We start from the raw sequence: 21,970 nt of genomic DNA on the forward strand, positions 1-21,970 counted from the left end.
CCCAAGTGGCAGGCAGGAGACAAGACTCTCGCACTGAAACTTAAAGCTCATTTTTTTAATCTAACAGGGAGAAGTGGGATTTCCCACTTCTACTGGATGCCTTTTTGCTTCCCATTAAAAGAGAATGCAGCTAAATAATAGCCACCGATCTCTGTTTGTCTTGACTCTTGCAGCAACTTGCTTCTTCAGGTTCTCTCCATTTCCTTCAAAAATCAATAAGATTGGACTTCTAAACTGTATTTGCTATGATCTGATCACATGTGAGAACTATTTTCCCATTGATTTTCATGTGGCTTTGCAGTATTGTCTTAGTAATGCTCCGTATGCTTGGTATTGTTTCCGTAATGCTCGTGGCCTCAGCGTAGTACTTGACGGAGTTACAGCAAGCAAATGCCCGACTATGGGTCACCTACGGATTTGTTAATATCCACTGAGGGCCAGGATTAACATGTATCTGACCCAAGGCTTTCTGCACTGTCAAAACTTATACTAAGATTAATAACTACATCTTGTCAAATGCATTTAAAAGAACTAAGGGCCTGCTGTGCCCATGCTTTTTCCCAGGTCTATCAATTTTAAAAATATACAAGCAGTACCCACACAAGTGGCCGAGGAATAAAGGGCTTAGGTATCTTTGGAGAGAGTGGGATGGCAGATGTTTGCTTTTTTTTTTTCTTTTTTACCAGTCACATTCAGTCCTCTGCTGAATCTTTTTTCCTAAACTCATGTTTGGATGCTTCTCATATGACTAGGTGTGTTTCACTGAGCCACCTAAAATAAAAACTTAGGAACCCTGGGCACCCTCTGGAGTTGATTTAGATGGTTATTCAGGCAACCCAAGATCTGAGCTGAAAAGAGTCAAGATCTGTGCTTAAAAAAAAAAAGCAAACAAATGCAAGTACTTTTAAGATAATGCATTACCGAGTAGCGGAAATTACTGGCACGTAGTGTTGTGAAGGTTAAAGTATAAATGCATTAAGAAAAGGAAACATAAATTAGGATTGGCTTAACGGTGGCTTTCAAACATTTTGGGCCAAATGCAAAGTTTGGCCTAGGAAAGTTCCAAGTTGCTGTTTGGCATGGACTAAAACAGAAGAATTGCTTAGTGGTGTATTAAGCTAAATGAACCTTTCATCTAACGGGCTGCGCAAGTCTTATATTTTTATGCATGCACATTAGAGGAAGGGTAAGCCAGTATTCTTTATAGCCTGGAGGAATGATTTCTGACATCTCTTGAATTGTAGCAGGCCAGACTGATGGCTGAGTTCAGTGTGATAACCGTGGTAGACTCCCGCTGGCAGCAGGGGATTTGGACTGCTCATTTATCATGTGCAAACATGATCAGAATTAAGCCCATTCATTTCCTGAAACCACTGGCTCACATCCTGTATATGTTCGACCATGCAATGGTGTGCACCTCTTAGATGAAACCACAGAAAATGAGGCCTTGCAAGACGAAATAGACACACCACTTTCCCCAAAGCACTGTTCATCTCAATAAGATTCTGAGGGTGATTTGCTGAGTGTCCCATTCCTTTCAAGCCCTGTCCAATATCTTGTTTGATAGCCCGCTGTTAATCCAGGCCACAACTTGCAAAGCATGAGTGAAATAGTAAGGTAATACACTGTGCAAACATAAGATTTTATTAATCAGACATCAAGTTCCTATGAGTGTGGTCAGGAAGACATTCCTCATCAGAACAAATATATTGTAGGACAGGTTTGTGTGTGTGGTGCCAGCCCTTGCACGTAGTTTGCTTGTGGTCTGAATCGCTTAACACTGCAGACCCTTCACAATACATCGCTGGCTGACTGGGATGTGTCGTTCAGCATTTGTAAGTGGTGTTTGTTGTCAGTCTCCAGGTTCTTTTCTGAACCAACAAGCTCTCCTGGCTTCTACTGCTAATTCTGGTGGTTTGGTTTGTATTGTAGAGAGGGGAAAAAAAAAAAAAAGAAAACCGCACATTGGTCACAAATTGCTGCCTAACTTCAACTGTACAAACCCTGTTTACTTCATTGTATATATTGTAGGAACATATGCTTGTATATGTGTATATAAATGTGTGCATATGCATGTATATATATAGTAAGTAGGTGTTGCTGTGTATTTTTATAGCTACTAGCTCTAAGTAATCTCAGGGATTTTCAGCAATCTAGATAGGTTGTATTTGAATAGATATACAATTGCCTTAAGATGTTTTGGGTGAGCTAGATAGTTGCAGAATGGTTGCAGAGATGGAAGAAGCACTTTCCTTCCCTTCCCAGATTCAGAAATAAACAGCAGACAAAGTGCCTGTGTTGTGTCATAACAAGTTTCCCAGGACGGCATGGCAGGCAGAGCAGGGAGCAAACCCGAGCACCAGGGTTTGGGTGGAGGAAGTGTATCTTCTAGATACTCTGTGCTTCTGTTATGGCTTGTAAAGATTGTGGAAATGGGTAAAAGTCAGAAGTGGTCCAGGGGCTGCTCTGGCCTTGGCAAGAAACCAGAAGAGTATAACTTACAAAAAGTGATTGCAGTTTTAAAACTTGCAGAGTTCAGGGGGGAGAACCATTGTTTCTCTCCTTTGAACACGTCATAAAGACGAGAGGAGAGGAAGACACAAAAATCCTGTATTTCAACATTTCGTTTCACCTAAGGTGGGCCAGCGAAATCACCTTTCACCAGACTATATGTCTGTAACTACAGCTAAAACCAGAAATAGTGGCAGATTTACAGCTCTAGATTTTTGACCTTTGTTTCCTGCCCAGAGCAAGGACAGTTGCGTGCTGCACTCTGTCCGACGCGCTCCTGGGAGAGGGAAGGGATGGAAAGGAAGCCAGGGACTGTGTTTCTGGGATGCGTTCAATGCTGCTTTACTGTGAGCTATCACATAATGGCAATAGGAAATTCTGCAAAAGCAGAGACTGTGAGAAGGGAAAAATTATGCAGAATAGCCCTGGCAAAAGCTGCCAGTGGAGCATGCCTGGAAAGCGTTAGCATGATGGGGAGGAAAGGTTTGCCACATGTTCACACTAACGCTGACTGAGGGAGGGATGGCGGGGAGGGATACGCTCTGCAGCTGGACGGGAGGGTCACAATGGCTACAGACCTCACCACATCTGCTCCTCTTGTTTCCCCAAACGCTGCTCGCAGAGACAAACCTCTGCAAACACGTCAGCTGGCACTGAAAGCCTGGTGGGGTGAAAACGGTACGGAGCTGGATGCTCACAGTGACTCAGAAACCTCCTCAGAGACAAACCCTCTTCTTACTTCAGTGCTTTCTAAAAACTTTGACTGGTATCAGTAAAGCACACTGCTCTCTGAAACCTGGAGGGCTGAGTGTCCTACTGCTGTCTGCTTTACGCAGCCATTTTGAACACATGCAAAGGGGGGAAGCTACGCCTTTTCTGACAGGCTGCCCGCTGTGCTTAGCTTGCGCAGGGAGGGAGACAGCAAAATATTTCTCTACCTCAGTCCATCCCATTCACTGAGATTAATGGGATGTAAACATGTGTTTAGGGCTTTCTTGAATGGGAACCTAAATGTCCTTCTCTGCATGTCTTAATAGATCCCATTCAGCAGTCAGCACAGAAGATTCATTGTCACCAATTATTGCAAACATTTACGCGTTCTTTTCTCAGCCTGGTCTTCTGACCAGCTGAAGCCTTGTCAATCAGGCTAATCACATTTCCTAGCTGAAGCTAGTTTATAGATGAGTTGGATATCACTAGCACACAAGTGAGGGAGAAAAATCAATGCTTACAACCCAATTCAAAGGCTGCTGCATCCAAGCGAATGATTCGTCTTCAAGCCAGCATGCTAGACCAAAGCAAGCTTTGATAACGATTGATTTTTGAGGAAAAGGAGCTGCGTCTTTTGCTAGGTTTGAAAATGAGTTGTTTAAGAGTAAAGGCAAAATCCATGCTGGCTTGGGGAAGGTGACTGTGGCTGTGCAAAGGTTATGATGATGAGAGGCAGGCAGGCTCCAGTCTCTAATGAAGAGAATTGAGAGGGGCTGTGCTGGATATACAGAAGGACTCTACTGTGAGAAACGAGACGGTGAAAACTGATAACGAAAATGAAGAACTTCCTTTGATTATTGGTTCTCATTTCCTATAATGCAATCTACATCTTTAAAGAAAGCTCTTCTGTTACATGTTAGATCCTCTTGCCTCCTCTGTGTGGTTAGATCTTAAGCACTGGTATTGAAAAAGAAAGGTTAACCTGAATAAGGTAGAATATAAGCCTATTTTTCTTCTGACTTAAGGACTGTATTAATGTAATGTAACACCGCAGGTATGAGTGGAGCCATTTCAGATGTACAGCAAAATCTGGCAAGCAGGAAAGCGCAGAACGGAAGCAGTCAAGGTGGCATGGAGAGAATTGCTGAGAACGAAAGGGAGGTGATGGCTGAACCCATTCTGGGTTGGTCCTGGATTTCATGTGGGGACGAGGACAGGAGTGTACCTATGTCTTTTTTTAAAAAAGATAGCTGGAAACAAGATGGAATTGTTGTGTGTCTAGATGGCTAAATGCTTTTGAAAATCTAGTCCCAAATCACCTTTGAAAATAGCTAGCTATTGAGTTTGTAGATTGTTAGACATGTCATACCAGGTTGTATATGCAAATTGGCCCAGTAGTTTGGCTTTGGAGAAATTGCATAGACTCAATTTGTCAAAAGCAGGTCCGGATTTTGAATGCTTCCATTTCAGTTGTGCAAGGATTTTCAAAGATGGTGAGATTGGATGTGTGAGCACTCACACATGCCTGTTTTTACATGTTTGAAACCGAAAAACTAAAAGCCAGTTTTGAGAACAGAAGCTTAATCCTTCTGTACTTGCAGTTTCCATATCTGTGAAATGGGGATGGCGATAACACTTATCACCCTGCTGATGACAAAGAAAGCTGCGGGAAATTTCTCTGCCTTCCTTACATAGCAGTGGGCGGCAGAACATTCACAGTTATTATGGGGCAATGTCTGGACTTGAAACTCTGTTGCTTTACGAGTAGTAGATCAGGGACATCGGCAGTGGGTACAGGAATAAATTAGAGCCAAATAATGGAATTGCATGTTTCAGAACAAGCAGGATGCACATATACACATAAGAGGGAAAAAAAACTTCTCAATTAACACCCAAGAGGAAACGAAATTAGAGAGATGCTAATCCAGATAACCAAACCAAGCATTTCTAGTGTGGGATGGCAGTTAGCGAATGGTGACAACAGCAGCAAAGGACCATCAGCAAAGCTCCACTCTGCACCACAGTATTTTAAACCAAAATTGTTTCAGAGGCCACAAGCTAGGCGGGCATTTACGCGCCAGAGTTATCTCAATTAAAACCAAGGGAATTATTCATGTGTTTGAACTTCAGCAACACGTTTGAATCCTTTGCCGGATTGGCACCTAAATTCATCCCAGTTTCCTCCTTGAACGTGAGACCTGGCGGGGCAGCCCGTGGAAACCTGTGTGGTTCCTCGGAGCGCGCTGTTCAGAGGATGGCATACCCTCTGCCTTGCGTGATGCTGCAAAGCTCAGCTTGGCCTTAAACTTCCAAAAGCCGCAGGGATGTTTGTACACTAGGCGTACCTCAAACTACTCTTCAGCAGTGGAAACAACTCTGCCCAGACCTTGCAGGGTGCAGATGGGATGCTGCTAGGATTCGCTGATTGTTTTCGCACTGACCACCAATAACAATAACAAAAAAGCCATAGTTTTCAGGAATTTTCATTCCAACAGAAAACTTAGTCTCTGCTTTGACGCATACCTTGAAGCAAAGGGACAATTTTCTAGTCACAACATTCAATCCCATTTGCATAATCTCATCTAAATTGTTCAACTGCTTCAAATACTTCTGTGATTAAAAAGATACTCCACAAATAAACTGACTTGCGTGTTCCTGACACTCAAAACTAATATGTTGCAAGTAAGGGAAAGATAAAGCAGCATGGAAAAAGGATTCTTTCCTTACCATTACTTACACCCAACCTAAGAAACCACAAAATTTCATGTCTATTACTGAAATGAAAGTCACATCAAAGGTCCTGCAAGGCTTGAGGATATGCTGCAGCAAAATTGAAATAATATTTAGTAGGTGGGAAGTTGAGCTAGATGCCTGGAACAGTATCTAATTGCCACATAAGAGTACATTTTGGTGTTATTTATGGCCCAATGGCAAATCCAAATTACTGAGATCCAAACCCATTACTGCAAGAGACTCTCTTTGTGTTCTCAGGCAAATACCTTTATAATGGTTTCATGGTTGTTCAGAGGTGTTTAATTTGCAGCAACACTGAGCATCAGTTAGCCAAGATTTTCCAAAGTGGTTGTTGACTTCAGATAATGCATTTTGGACCTCTGAAAAGGGCTTGGTTTCCAGACACAGCAAAACACTTGGGTTTCATAGTTAGTTTCTTTCAGTGAAGCAACTCTTATTTGCAAGGAAAAAAAAACCCAAACACAGCAATACAACTTTATTCTGTGTGCTGCTAAGTAACGCTCTTTGGGGGTGGTTTTGGTGATCCAGGAAGAATCATGCCCATTTTGTGGTCCACATACAACCCCTGTGCCCCACCACTATCATAGCTTGCATCTTTATATTCCCAATCTTTAATGTATTTATCCTCCTAAACACCTGTGAGGGAGTTACTATACTCCTCCACCCACGGGCACCTGAAGCCAAAAGAAAGCAGCACCTTGCCCTTGAAGCTGTCTGTGGTGCCAGGAACCGAGGCAGATGTTTCTCCTCCTAAGGCAGCAGCCGGTCCGCTGGGCAGGCTGGTCTGCAGCGGCTCTTGCTGCATTGCTCACTTGAGCTTCCTCTTAGATCTGACAAGGTTTTCCAGTGACCTTTACATGTCAGAAAGGATGATAAACAGAGCCTGATGACTGTCCTCTCCACTGCCCCCGACTCTCACAGAAGTAAGAGAGGGTGTTAGGTGCTCACCCTGGATTGCATGCCCTGGCATACATTGCCCTCATCCCTTCCTGGATCTGCATAACCCCACTGGCTGTCAGGAAGGACTGAAATGACGTCTCTGCCATCCTTCTTCCCTAGAACAAGCTGGTGACAGCAAGTATGTAAAATTCTTAAGCTGTCATCCAGGGAAATCCTATGACATCTCAGCAAGCTCCTAGTCCTGTGGTTGAAAAGAGGCAGTGGCAGCAATGACAGCAGGAGAATTTTATCTCTGTTTGTCATGCAGAATGGTGGAGCAGAGGTTGGGGGGTGAGTGGAGCGAGGAGGGACCATTAAGACATAGCAATTCTGTTCCCATGCTAGGGGACCTCTAAGCCTGAAGGATCCTAGTGCCTACTTATGCCAGTACCTACTTATGCCAGTCTGGCCTCAGGCTCTTGCAGCACGTTTCTGCATCATCCTAAAAGACGTACTAATTTTTTTCCCACCTGTCGTCACATTTTAGCTGGGTGGCCATGGCTCTATCCTTTTAAAGTTCACTTTGCAGCAGATGGGCCTATCTAAACAGCGAGCGCAAGCAAAGAAATTGGCAGCTGGTCACAGGAGTTTCCTAGGAGAACATGGAAAGGATCACAGCAGGCTGCCCAGCGCCTTTGGTTAGGCTGACTCACAGAAGAAGCCTGGTGAGACACGTTTCTTGGGCACTTGAATCACCAAGACACAGCCTAGGCTGAAATCACAGAGGCGATTTCTGCACTAGCAGAAATTCCTCTCTCCACGATGCACTTTCAGAGGAGTTAAAGGTTGGGTGAATGATGGCTGTCAAATATTGGTAGGCATATGGAGAATCAAACAAAATCCCAGTCACACCATCTACTTCTAACACACCACTTTCCCCCTTCGAATTCCCAAGAGTTTAAAGTCCTTTGACCCCAATGAGGATCAGCTTTGGGGCAGGAAGTGGCGGAAGTCGGAAAGATACATTGACCCCCAAAGTCAGGGTCTTCATAAGCAGTTAAATCCTCTTTCAGAGATGGCATCTGATGAGCTTCTTTGGGAAGCTGGATGATGAAATGGAGAATGCTTAGAAAGGCCAACCTTCCCATTTGGAAATAGACTATTTTACCTTAGGGAGAAAAGAGGAAATAATGGGGGGGAGTTGGTCCTATTCTCCGCACCCCCCCGAAATTGTGCTATTTTTACCAAATCAAAGAGAGAGACTTAAGATACCCTGATACAGCTGGTTTCAGATTGGTGTAAGGGGTTCCTTGTGCAACTCACCACACCCACACAGGAGACCTCTTGTATGCAGAGGCTAACTCTGAGAAGAGAGGGGGCTAAACAGCATGGACAATGGATGCTCAAGGAGCAGTGAACCTGTAATCACTGTAATATTGGAAGGAAACAGCATCAGCTGTCCTGCGCCATCACAGCACAAGCTATTTGCCCACTGAGGAGAGCGTGCACGATTCTGATCTCTGTGGACCCATCCTGACTCATCCTCTCCACAGCCGGCTGTGCTTGGCTGACGTGTTTCAGACCCAAATAATCAGGGTACCTGGGGAGCCAGCTGCACCCGCGCTGCCTGGGAAAACGTTATTACACGCACCAGCTCTGGAAAGCGCTGTGAGGCCCCGGTGCTCCCTGGGCAGCGAGCAGCCGTGCTGCGGTGCAGAGCTGGAGTCACTATTTATAAAGGACTCCATGGCCCCAACATATAAATGTGCTGTGAATAGGTGAGAAACACCCGAGGTTTACATTTTCCTCCCAGAGGCTTTGGTACTGATTCTCATTTACACACAGGCTCTTTGCATTACCTGAATGGTGTAAAAAGCCTGTTTCTCTAAAGGAAGCTTTTGTAGCTGTGAAAGTTGGGTTATTTGGGGGTAAGATCCTCAGCTGGTATCTATTTGTATTGTTTCAACAAGGTGTAAATCAGCCCAGCACCATTTACAACTGGAGGCTTTGACCTTTAGGACATGAATGCATTTATGATACAGCTCAGCTATGGGAGAGGGTCAAAGAGACTGTAAAAGGAATATAAACGTGTCTTGTAAGGTGCAGCTGCAAGTTACATTTATTCCAAGGCTTGTTTCTGTTGCCCATGGACTAATGTGAATATGAACCAGATACAGTTCTTGTTTAGTTTGAAATTTCTTTGAACACTGCCTGGGAGAACTCACGGCAACTTATCCATGGGTAATACATTGTCATTTCACACTTGCTAAGACTTGGCAGCTACTCTCAGAAAGAAATATTGATTGCGAAGAATAAATTCAATATAATGGTAGAACAAGGGAGCAGGACATCATTGACACCATTTACAGTCTGCAATTCTGGAGCGCCCTTTGTCTCAAGCGGGTGGCAAATGTTAATTAAGGTGCCCTCTCTGGCATCAAGCGACTTGATGTATTGTCTCATTTTAAATTTCTCTGTCTGTAAAATGGGAATGACACTTATTTCAAAGTAGCTGTTCATAACAGTGGCGTTCTCATGCAGCTGTGAATTTCACCCATCCATCTAACTCGCTGTAACTATGGGTAACAACCGGGAGTAAAGGATTTTGGAGGCAATGCTGGGATCGCTGCCTGTCAGCACGAGATGATACTGTCTGCTTCCTTGTGTGGCCTCTCCCTATCCCCTTTCTAGAGACATTTGCTCTTTCTGGCTCATGTTTAGATTGCCAGCCCTGGGAGCAGGGATGATGTTTGCACAGCCCTCAGCACAACAGGCTTGTGGTGCATAAAAATCAGGCTTCTATTCACTGGTGCCATACAAGGGAAGTGATACCAGTGTTTCATGTCAGCACAAACTCAGGGCTTGAAATTTGCGTCATGAAACTGATTCAGTCGCTCTCAACAAAACAAGGAACAGCTTAGAAGAAAAACACTACCATTTTATCTACTTCAGGTATTTCCAATGCCATGTAATGCATCCCCCTTCGTGCTCAGCAGAAATGTATCAAACATCTTGATCTCATCATTCAAGAGAAGCACGTGCTCAAGGGCTTTGTTGAATCAGGCCATTAATGAAATCTGTGTCATGTAAGAACTTGCTAAATTTCATTAGGCAGAGGAGAAAGAAAATAGTCATTTTTATAAACCAGGAGGGGAAATATCTCTCTGAAACACACCCGCCTCTACGCTGGCAATTATTTCACAGTCGGCAACCAGGAATGATTAATTCTGCACTATCATGAGCTGCAGAGCCCAGCTAATACTACATGAAAGGGGAAAAAGTGGCACTTGCTTTGCGTTTGATAATAGCGGGAGGGTGATGGGTGTGAGTGAAATACAGCTAAAACCTCTTCCGATGTCAGGCTATGAAAGGCCAGGGTGTTTATCAGCACTACATATCTTTGGGTATGCCTCTGCATTTTGGGCACAGAAGACCAATATCCCAACGTGTACTCAGAGCTGCTGTTTGCTCAGCCACGTGCATAACCTTTCGCAGGCATTTTGACACTAATCTCCTGCTGACAGGGACTGGCCCGCAAGGTATTCGTGCTGGCAATGACAGGAGACTTCAGTCCCAAGGACTTGGATTTGGTGTCTGGGAAAAGCAAAGGCATCAAACACGTCTCCTGTCACTCACTGCAGGTTCCAGTTTATAATTCCTTGCTTTCTGTTTGAATTTTACGCTGCTGCTTGGTGGGTGACAGAAACCACTCAGGTTCTGACAATACCTGTCAGGATATTGTCATATCTGCATGTGCAACTCTACTCTCCACACTGATCTCTATCCTTTTGGGAATCCATGTTAAGAAAGGAAGGCTGAGGCTTCCTGGGGAACGGAGGAGCGATGGCTCCCGCTCCCTAGGTGTGCGAGAGCATCTCTTGGCTGCATACCGTGAGTTGTGGGTATTTGGGAGTACCTTAAGAAGCGTCTTTTGCTGCTGAGACTTGTCAAAGCTTCAGGAGAAATACTGAGACAGTGGATTTGAAAGGGCAGCAGCTGTGTCTTATGAACACAGACGAGGTACAAGATGTCTAAAACACTGTTTATGTAGGTTGTCAGCCTCTTTGTTGTGGTGACTTTAGCAATTCTCTCAACCCATCCTATTATTTCTTGCTGTTGTTTTTTCACCTCCAGTTTACACTGCTCCCTAGATTAAGTCTTTGTGCACGACCAGGCAGCGTAGGATGTGGTGGGGATGGAATAATGTCCAGCAAAGCCGAGGCCTATTCTTTTCAGTTCTGTTTATACAGGGGGTGAGTAAGACACAGGCACCGAGCGCACCCCATTGTAATGCACAAAGCCTGCAGTGAGTCTTGGTGGTGGAATCCAAAACGCTGTCAGCTGCTAAACTACAGCTCTTTTGATGACTCTGCTTGTTGAGGATAATTAGACTGGTGTGGTACAGACACACACACGGATGTCTCTATTCTTTTTGCAATTGCAGAGCACATGCTGTGAATCCACTATGAGTGCCAGTTAAAACCTAGGGCAACGCTTTCGAGTGTGAGCAAGACTTGGGAGTCTAAGATTCACTTTCAAAGGTGATTTGAAAACATAAGTCTCGTCAGGAGTCTGCAGGGTTAGCACTTGGTATTTAAAAGCACCAGTCTTTTTGTTTTAAATTTTTGCTCATGATCTTTCAAAGAGTGAGATTCCCCCCTCTTACGTATTTATTCAGGAGGTCCCGAGGGCTGGCAGCACCCTTTGAGCCTGGGCTCTTGCACAGCGAAGTGTCAGAAGTAATCTAAGGGTAAACTTCCAGAGGACTTTATAAGGAAGTGCTGCAAGATTCTGCAGAAACGGACCAACACACTTCCACTGTCACCTCCGAGAGGGAAGAATAATCAGCACTTTATGCAAACAGGGCTCCATTCTATGCTGGCTATCTGAAATCACGAGTTTCTCTAGTGAGTCTTTGTCTTGTGAATCTCGTCGGTAAATTTAAACTGGCTCCTGACAGTAGTATCAGGTCTGTGAAGTGAGAGAGAAAAAGGGACAGAAAAGGAAAAGATAACACTGGTATTTATATCACTTGAAACTGATACATAGCTTGAAAGGGAATTGCATACTAAGGATCAAGTTAGTAACTCTATAGATTTTTGACACAGAAGGCACAAAGTAATTCTTCAGGCTTTGTCAGGGAGATGTGGGGTCTGTGGTGCACTTTCTGAAGCTCCCCTCCTTCCTAGTGTAGAGGACCAAGTTCAGGATCTTTCCTCCAAGACAAAAAAAAAAAAAATCCTCAGAGAGACAGAAGCACGAGCAAATGTTTTCTTGTCGCCATGTCATTTCAATACCAAAATGAACTGAGTACTCAGGGACCAGGAAACATCTCTTACATCTCTCTAACGTATCTTACGGTGTTTGCCAAAGTTAGGTAGCCCTGCAAAACACATCTCAGAAATCCAGGGATTGCTGCCTTCTGTCTGACTTGCTACCGATACAGGAACTCACTGTATATGGTGATACTGCTTAGACAATTAAATATGAGATCCCAACGAAGCACGGTGCATGAAGGTACTATAAAGACGTCTGTTTTTCCTGAACATGTGCAGGCTTGCTTTCTGGGCAGCTAGCAGTTCTGTATTGTAGTGACTCACTGGCCTTGGCTCTCCTGCGAGCAATTTTTGTATAGGGATGATCTATCCTTAATCTGTTTTCTTAATGTTTGTGGCAGAAGCATTTTCTTTGTTGATATCTGCTTCTCCCAGCTATCAGATATGAGTAATGGCTTTATGTATATAGTATCCTGAATCATTGAGGTAATATGGAGTGCAACTGCTGCCATTATCATTTCAGAGTGTGATCTTATCACAGGAATGACTTATTCAGCCTCTGATAAGAGAAGGTCCCTCTCCATTTGAAAATTTCATACGATGTCACGGAAATAGATGTTCTACTTAGACCAGATATCTAAGTCTTTTGATTAAGCTAATAGACTGAAACTCTACAGATTTAGGTGCAAGTACCAGCCTAACTACAGATTTGATGTCTATATCTAAGCTTCTCTCTGCCTCAGTTTCCAGACTACACAGTGGAAATAAAAAGCCCTCTACGTTTTATCACTGTGGATCTTTAAAGTAAGGAACTGTTTGATAGAGATCTCCCCCCACACCAAACACAATGGAGCCACAGGCATGTAACAGTCTGAATACTGCAGTAATCACCTCTCAGTCCCACAGCAGAAATCTGTAATAAAGCCAACGAAAAAAAATCCATATGCAGAGCAGCCATGGGACTCAGTCCCAAATGTATGTTTGCTCAAGCCTTTCTCCAGTGCACCTTTCTGGCATCTGCTAACTCAGTTGCAGTATCCATGTTCCACTGCGCAGAGCAGACCTGTTGGATCCCTTCCAGCACAGATGTACAAAATTGTTCGGAGGCCTCAGTGCTGAACCTCGGGATTGTAATACATGAACTAGACTGGTTAATTGCTCAAACTGTTGCTCAAGTTACAATGCAGAATCTCATCCGTTAAACCCTGGTGTGGGCAAAGAGCTGCCAGCCCCGTAACTTCTCACAAAGGCTTTGACAGGCATGGAGAAAGGGAGGGTCACAGTAGGGAAAGCAGGTCTCGTCCAATCGATCTGCTGAAGGGTGCACCTCCAGCAAGTTCTTCCACTTTCACTATTTGTTGAGTGTAAACAGGTCACAAACGCTTCCTAGGAAGCTCCTATTTAAAATTGCCATCAGTCTGACGGCTGACATGCAGTACTGGAAAAGGAAGTATTTTGGTTAGACGGTTTCTCTACTGTATGGTCCAGTGGCTCTATTCAACCCGAAACCCACTGTCTTGAATGACGAGCGCAGACAGAACATTAGGGGAAGCTTTTGCTTAAGCCTTTGTATGTACAACACCTGTATTTTCTATTCAGTAGCTGCTGATTTCCTCCAGCGCTGTTAATGAACGTGGAAATCCACTCTCCATGTAGCCTTCTCAACTGTTGCTTCTAGGAACATTTCTGTCTATCAACTTTTTCACTTGGGATGGGGTTTCCCCCCACATCCCAGGCCAACACAAGTCACCGTGAATTATCAAAACGCTTCTAAAGCTTGGGCTCAAGTGGGACTTATGAGATCCCTGTGTTTGGGGCTGGTTCTTTGTGGTAGGATGAATTTCAGCCAAGATATTTGCAGAAAACTAATACCCTGAAGGCAAGGCCGTGAAGGAACAGAAACCACTTCAAAATCCAAAGATTATCTGCAGCACTTTTTTTCCGTGTAGTATTTTCCCAAATCCAGCTCAAACCCTGGAGGAATGAGAGACTTCGTAGCCTTTCTGTGCTGAAATACTGCTATGTTGCTAAGTCTGTTACTAGGCAAAACATGTTTTAGCAGCCTAGAAAACATTTTCAAAACACAAGAGAAGATTTTACTGTTTGTAAACTGGATCTGAGCTTCTTTTCTTTGAGAATAATGAAACTCTTAATACTCCTAAATTCTCATAGTTTCTGAGAAAGGAAATAAAAATCAGACTGGCTTGGTTCTATTCAGGTCTAGGGGAAATGTGGTACAGCTTTGTGAATTAACTCTCCTCATGTCCACGAACAGGGAGTTAAACCCAGGTGCCCTTTTGTGGGAGGGAGGAAGGAGGAAGGTTGGAGGGGAAGCAGTGAAGTTGATTCATGGTAAACTGTACAATATTCCTGTCTATCCCATTTTTATGAGGGAGAAGTGTTTGCAATTATGTCTAGTGTCAGCAGATCCACCCAGGAGCACAGCATTATACACTGAACCAACATTATGGACCTGTAGAAGATGGTCCCGTTTTCAGGCTGAGATGATAGGAGGGAATATCACTTTAGTTTTGGAAAGCTTTGCCACCTGTGTCAAGAACAGTGCTCATCTCTTACACTTATCTCACAGAGCACAGCATCCAAAAAAAGCACGATGCCTGTAATTTAAGTGTTCTGCTTACTGACAGTGATTTACCCAGTTTGAGTAATGACAGGGGCTGGAGAATTATCTTCATTTTTCAAGGTCTGGATCTCTTCTGAAACAGTACCCCAGGGCTGTGGCTTGAATTCAGAGTTGTATGCAAAACTCAAGTAATGTTTAAAATTTTATCCATTCAGATATGGACATAACTATATGCGCACCCAAAATTAAAGCAAGTAGCAATTTTTTTCTCATACTGGAATTTCAACTTTCTGTTTTTGAGGATGTTTTGTAGGAGTTTAAGTTCTGACATGAAACTTTTAAACCTGAATCACTGAACTCGCAGATTCTGGAGCCACACTGATTTCTGCACAGTGTGGGCTAGAGGATTCCAACTGCTTATCCCTGTATTAGTTCCAGTAACTTAAATTTGGTCAAAGGCCTTCTGCCATCCTGAAAGAAACTGCAGTCTGTCACTAAATTTTCCTACATTTACCATTTTACAAAGATATACATTATGCATAGATATATATTTTTAATTGCTTCTACCTGCATAATATTTTTAAGTGATCACCTGTGGTTTCAATGGCCTATAAACTATGTTGTGCTTCATTTTATATTTGCTCTCAGGAAGACTATCAACACCTACATAGGGATTATCACTGAAGAATGAGAGGCGCTGGCAATCAGATTAGATCTGTGGCTGCAGCCACTGACAGTAGATCCATAATGAGAGGAGGTACAGTATTTTGGGGCAACTGTGAAATAATAGTTGTGTGAAATCTCTTTCTAGAAGGCGCCTGTTCTTGTTGCGTTTGGGGCCTTGAGACACTGGGATCTGGTCAGACTTTTGTGTGACCCTGGGTAAAATGCTTGTGTTGGTGCTCAAATTGCAAAATGGCAATCATAACATCACCTTTGCCTTCCTTCCTTGTTTAAATCAGAAACTAACTGGGATAGGGACAGCCTCCTCCTGTGTGACTAGACAGTACGTAATATAATGGGCTAATTGCAAAATTAAAAAAAAATAAAATTTTGTGCTGACAAATACCCCAAAATAGAACATCTCTTCACGGTAATAGTCCAAAGCGATGACATACTACAGTGGTTTGAGCAATTGCTGTCCACAGGTAAATGCATCCAAGGGTGGTTGGTACATCACTGCATTGCCATGTAATTTAGGCTAGCCCAGCTGAATTCAAGTTGTTGCTGGGAAGAAGGAAACGAGATGGACACGCATCTGTCCAGCCGCACATCACAGAGCTGCTCTTCCACCTACGCCAACAAGGACTGCAGTGGGGGAGTGGGGAAAACCTCACCCTTAACCGAGCTAGTCTATACTAGCCGTGCAGCAATACTTGGAAACTATACTTAGTCTTTCATCTTGGGTTATTTTAGCATGCATAGGTTGGAAGTGGCTTGCCCAAGGTAACAAAGGAAAATAAAATGAACAGCTGAGAATTCTCAGCTCCCATCAGCAGTGCAAGCCCGGAATCATCCTGGCCATCTGAGGTCTTATTGCTCTTATAAACTGTAAGCGCAGAGAAGTATTATCAAGTACTTAATGATTTCGGTTTTGAAATGACAAAAGCTGATCTGTCTATTGGTTAGGATGTGAGGTACACAAAGTTATTCGAGCTGAATGAGAAGCTGAAAGTTAGGCAATGTGAATACTCCCAGGATCTTGGTACTGTCTCAACACCACAGCTAAAAACAGCACTCCTGTGATCTCCAGTGAGCTGCTGTGTCTCTTACCCCGGCTTCCAAAAGTCCTCTCTGTCCCCTGCGCCAGTCAGTCCCTCCGGCTCTAACAAGAAGCCAGGAGGCCAGTGATGCCATCAGCGATGGCATTTTGTGCCATGCCTGACAGACTAGTCTGACAACTTGGAACTTTGTTTTGCATAAGCCATCCAAACAGATGGTCACCACTTCTAACTATCAGCCTGGCTCGTATTTGTACGCAGGATCCACAGGCACAGATCTGAAATCCCCCATTTCGCTGAATTCTCCATCTCCTGTTGTAACTGTGGCTTTGGGGTAAAAACCAGGTGTTGGGAGAGTTTTGGGAGAAGACTCAAAAAGGCTTTGATCTAAGGCTACTTCTCAATAACGTCTTTGGAAGACAGGGGTGGTTTTGCCTGCTTGGCAACTCGGTAAGCTCTTTCATTCGCGCTTGCAGAGTGATACGCTGTGAGTTAAAAAGCAGCGTCTGGGAAGCAGTGACCTTTAGGCAATGTCCTTTTGCCATGTGGTCCTATCTCTTACGCTTCCGAACCTGTGTGCCATTCCATCGTGAGCCCTTGGTGGCAGTACTTAGTAGTTTGGTTTTATTTCTGTTTTGCTTCTTGTCTGAATTTTAATGATGAATTTTGTAGTATTTCCAACAGGCTGGAACAGGGACACTAACTGCTACTTCAGCTCAGGGAAGGTGTCCCCTCCCAGCAGCAGCTGAATTCTAAAACAGGGATCTTGAAGAATTGAAGGATCTTGAATTTAGCATCAAGACAGTTTTACCTGGCTGCTGGCTGGTTGTATTTGCAATAAGTACTCTTTGCAGCTGGGGATATATTACTCTGGCTTGCTGTCTGCGTTTAAGCTTCCCTGTCTTGTATGATGAAGCTTTGGATCCATTTTTGTCAAATGTTAGTTTTCTCGGGCAAGAATATGAACCATAGACATAGTTCCTCATCTAACGGTTAGGTGACGCCAGGGCTGACTGTCAGCCTTGATGGCACTGTTGTACAGGTAAGAACTAGTTTCATTCATAGTATCAAGCTGCTTTTTTTTTTCTCTAGCTACACTGAAAGATGCACAACTGTTTTTCCAAACAAGCAAAGCATGAAGTCACCAGCCTCCTACTATCTCTGTTTGTAGGCATTGTATATAAATGCTGTATGTTGATTTCAATAGGTAACTGCAGATCACTGACAGACATAAGGAGTGTAAGCAGGACAACAGAAAGCACACATTAGGTTTTCTGTATGGGCTACTGGATCCACAGCAGTCCCGTGAATCTGTAGATGACATACGTCCTTAAAACTGCACGCATGTATCACTATTAAAAAACTGCACAAAGGCTGGCTGCACAACCACCGTGTTCTGATTGGTATCAACAACAAAAAGAAAACTTAAGCAGATCAAAGAATCATCCACATGCCTGCCGGTTTCGTTTGCATCCTGGAGCGAACAGTCCCACTTCAGGAGTCACTATGTATAAAACTGGGAGTCATCATTAAGTTATCATTAGGTTGCTGCCTAATTAATTTAAAGCATAAGCACAGATTACACCAGGGTATTGCTAAATTGGCCAAGAGAACCCTATGACTATGGAAATTTTCTTCTATCGCTCTGCTCCTTTTGAGTTGACTTGTACGCGGATTAAAGAAAATCTCCCGGGTGACCGAGTTAGCCAAAGCAATTCCGCCAAGGGCTCTGTATTTGCAAAGCCCAGGAACGATTTCAGCTGGGGGGGGCACGGGGGTGTGTGTGTGTACCAAAAAAAACCTGCTTCCCTGACGATCCCAAACTTTGCAGCGATGCTTGACGAGGGGTGCGGGGGGCGGCGCGGGGGGGCCCTTCAGCACCTCGGCTGGGACGGGACGGGACCCGGCTCGCCCCGGGACGGCACCTGCCACCCCTCCCTCCTCACTCGCCGCCTCCCTTGCCCCCCCCCGGGGCCGGGGCTCCTGCCTACGCATCCCTCGGCCCGCGCATCATCCGCGCTGCTCGGCATCCCCCCCCCGCGCTGGCCCCGCACCGCCCGCCTCTGACGGTCCGGAGCGGCTGTCGCGAAACGAAAAGAGGAGGAAAAAAAAAAAAAAGGAGGAGGGTTGCCGTGCGGCGACTTACGCCCGGGCTTTGGGGAAGCCCATTGACAGGAGGATCTCCAGCGACGAGCCATGTTTGATGGTCCCGGCGCGGTGCTGCCGGTTCCGCCGGGGGATGACTTTGCTGTACAGCTCCTCTTTGGCAGCCATGGCGTGCGGTGCGGGCTGCCCGCGCTGGGCCATCACGCAGCCATCGCCGCCCGCGCAGGGCCATGCACACCCGCAGCGCCCAGCGCCCCGCCGGGGGCCGGGGCCAGGGCCCTCCTCCTCCTCCTCCTCCTCCTCCTCCTCCTCCTCCCGCTCCTCCGCCCCCGGCCCGGCCCGGCTCAGCGCGCCCACCCGCGGCCGCCGCCGCTCTCAAAGCCGCCTCCGGGAGGAAGGGAGGGAGGGACGGGGGGGTGCAGCCCCGCGCGGTTCCCCGGGGTGGGAGGGGTGTCCACGCGTGGGGAAGGGCGGTGAGGCGCTGCTCTGGAGCTGACCCACGGGGTATGCGCTGAGCAGGGCGGCTGCTGGAGCAGACAGAATGAAGGCTTGCTTTAAAAACCTAAAGCCCGTGCATAAACAATTTTTTTTTTAATTTTATTTATTTTTTTTTTCCTTTAGAGGAAAAGCTCTGCGCTTTTAGGTTATTATGCGTTAGGTATTGACCTAACTCCGTAGGAGAGAGAGCAGAGGGGAGGTGGGGTCCTCTGCAAATTCAGGGGCTCTGTCTGCTCAGCGCCGCTCGGATGTGGCAGCATTAGTGGTTAAGGTCAATGTATTTAGTAGAGGCAAAATCTCCGCCTTAGTCCCGTGTGTCTGCATCCTTCTCAGCCCTCTCCAGGCCTCAGAGCCTGCTGGTTCCAGGGCAGGGTCTGCCCTTCCCAGTGAAAGGTCCACTGTGACCCAGCGCCCTGCTCCCCTCCCACGCAAAAGCTGCGTGTTCCTGCGGGTTGGGTGGGACAAACGCTGCTGCTTTCTTCCTAGTTGTGGTTCAGTTCAGATTTCAGTTTGGTGTGTTTGGTGTTTACTCTAGTGTAAACCAAGGGGTTTATCTGGCATCCTTTTTCTCCTTTGTCTGTCTTCTGGCCTCCTCTTCTTCCCTCCTTTACCGCGCACTCCACAGCCTCCCTGCTTTCCCCTTCACTTTCAGAGACGAGCATATACCACTAATACCACTACTGATCTTCCCAGAGCAGGCCCAGCTTGCAGGAGAGTGGAGAACAGCATGAAATCTCAACCCTGCAAATAAGTAAAAAACGTCGAGGTGTTTTAAAAAGTACAATAGTTTATGTTGGGGGAGGAAAGGCACTGCTGGCAATTGACAAATCTATCACTACAGTTATTATCATTAGGGAAAACAAACAGCCGATTTCCATTTTGTTTTATCAATGAAGCCAGAGATGGGAAAAAAAAAATCCCTTCCCAGCTATCCGCTCGTTACCTTCCCATGCCAGTTTATTTTCTGCCGCTTTACCCAAAGGCAGGGTGAGAAAGGGCCGCGTGCTGCAGTCAGCACTCCCGCGCCACACTGGGGTCTGTGTTCCCACAGGGACAACAGGCCGGCGAGTCATCCTCGCACTGGCTGAGCTAACCAGCGCCGTGGAAATTAAAGCTCCAGAAGGACACTGCACAAAGCGCTGCTTGTTCCTTTCTCGAAGTCACTTTTAACTCCTTTGATGTTGCTGAAGCACTGATTCTTTCCTTTACCCCCACTATTAATTGGCAAGAACTTCATTAAAGTCAGTGGGTGAAACCAAGAAGCGTTTAGTCATGGATTTCAGCCCTGTTAGACATTTTGCAACCGTGAAATCAGGATCAGGCACCCAATCTATTCCATTTTAACAGAGGAGAAGAGTTAAGGGTTATTAATAACAATATTTACACTGGAGCATATCTTGCCAGAGCCCCCAGATGTGTTTGTCACTGACAAACCCATACCCAGCCATGCCAGGAGCACTACAAAGATACAGCTAGTTCTGGACCTGTGAAAGGGGAAGATGAAAAATCCCAAATTAACACTAACCCCACCCTCCCACCTCCCAAACAAGCGCTGCAGGCAGTTCCCAGGAGAATCTGATCAATGTACAGGGGTTCACAGCCAAGAGAAATCTGCAAGGACTGTTGTGTTTTGACTTAACTCGATATACTTCACTCATGCATGTGTGTTTTTTTTTTTTTTTGCTCCAGCTGTATTATTCAATCAGGAAATAACAATAAAAATGTAATTTGCTATGGAAGTAGCTTCCAGGGACTTTGCCCAGATGAGAATCTCTTCCCTCTAGCTGTGACAGATCCACATCATCAATTAAAAAACCCCACTTTGTAGAAATGGTAATACTGAAGTTTTGTTGATTGGATGAATTGCTACAACTCCACTGGAAGCATCAAAGATGTTCCAACAAGTAAGAAGGAATAGAAATAGGATGTTTACACATCCAGGCTAGCTGAGCGTATAATTCATAGTCCAGCAGTGAAACTGGCTGTGTACTGGCTTGAAATGACTTTTCAAGCCTGCTAAGAGAACCACTTCATGTCCTGTAACTTCAGTGAGTGCCTCTGCATTTGATGTGGCTGTGCTTTTTTACATTAAAACCCTTTCCTTGGGAAGCAGTCCTTTTTTATTCCCTTCTAACAACTAAATATGTGCCTTGAAATAATGCTTCCTTCCACCCTTTTTTTTTTTATTAAAAACTGAAAATAAAAGCTCACTTAGTGATCAAATAGGAAAAGGAAAAGTAGAAAGCAAATTTTTAAAAAGCAAACACCCAGAAAATTTTGTTTCAGTCCTCCAAATAAATAACTTAGTGAAAAACCTGAAATATACAAAAAGATTGTGCCTGTATGAAACCTGTGATATGCAGTTTATTTTAAAATGCTGTCAGATTTTCCCATAAAATCTCTTTTTTTCCTCTTTTTTTTTTTTTTTTCACATGACTTTCCCTCTACTGGCCTGATCCTAGAAATTTATCTGTGTGCTTAGCTTATTCCTGCTAATCATTTTCCTGACTTCAGTGCGACGGCTTCCGGGTGCCTGAAGCCAGGCGAGCGTACGAGTTCCTACAGCAACAGGCTTGTCTGTGTTCTCTGTGCTCTTCTACTGTTTTCCTGAGTGAAACTCAAATATTATCCCTTTACCTACAGGAAAGTGCGTTCTTAGGGGATTATTTATATCACTTCCTTAAAACGTGCAACACAATTAATTGGGGGGGGGGGGGGGGGGGAGTGTTTAAAAATGCCACACTGGACAGCGAGTGGGAGTGTTGCTGTTTACTTCAGTAGGAAGAGGTCAGGCTCCTAAGGAATTGGAGCCAAATTTAGCCGTCTTCCTAGCCTGATGCTACCTCCTCGCGTTCACATGCAAAGGGTTTGCTCTCTAACAATGGAAATATTCTGAAATAAACAGCACAACAGCAGGAAGCTGAGTAGGG

The 21,970-nt window shown here is 44.9% G+C and overlaps 1 protein-coding gene across 2 annotated transcripts in view; it reads right to left on the reverse strand.

Moving 5' to 3' along the window:
* Positions 1-18,743, reverse strand: part of UBASH3B (ubiquitin associated and SH3 domain containing B) — a 74,644-nt gene extending 55,901 nt beyond the window's left edge. Inside the window, exon 1 of one of the 2 annotated variants that reach the window (XM_086766191.1) lies at positions 18,583-18,743. In XM_086766191.1, the coding sequence (XP_086622317.1) occupies positions 18,583-18,743 (161 nt within the window). The remainder of the gene's footprint in view (positions 1-18,582) is intronic. The other variant, XM_086766192.1, reaches the window with a different exon arrangement.
* Positions 18,744-21,970: the final 3,227 nt, after the last annotated feature.

This window comes from Chlamydotis macqueenii, chromosome 24 (assembly GCF_036417535.1).
Source record: "Chlamydotis macqueenii isolate bChlMac1 chromosome 24, bChlMac1.mat, whole genome shotgun sequence".
In the NCBI taxonomy this organism is placed as follows: Eukaryota; Metazoa; Chordata; class Aves; order Otidiformes; family Otididae; genus Chlamydotis; species Chlamydotis macqueenii.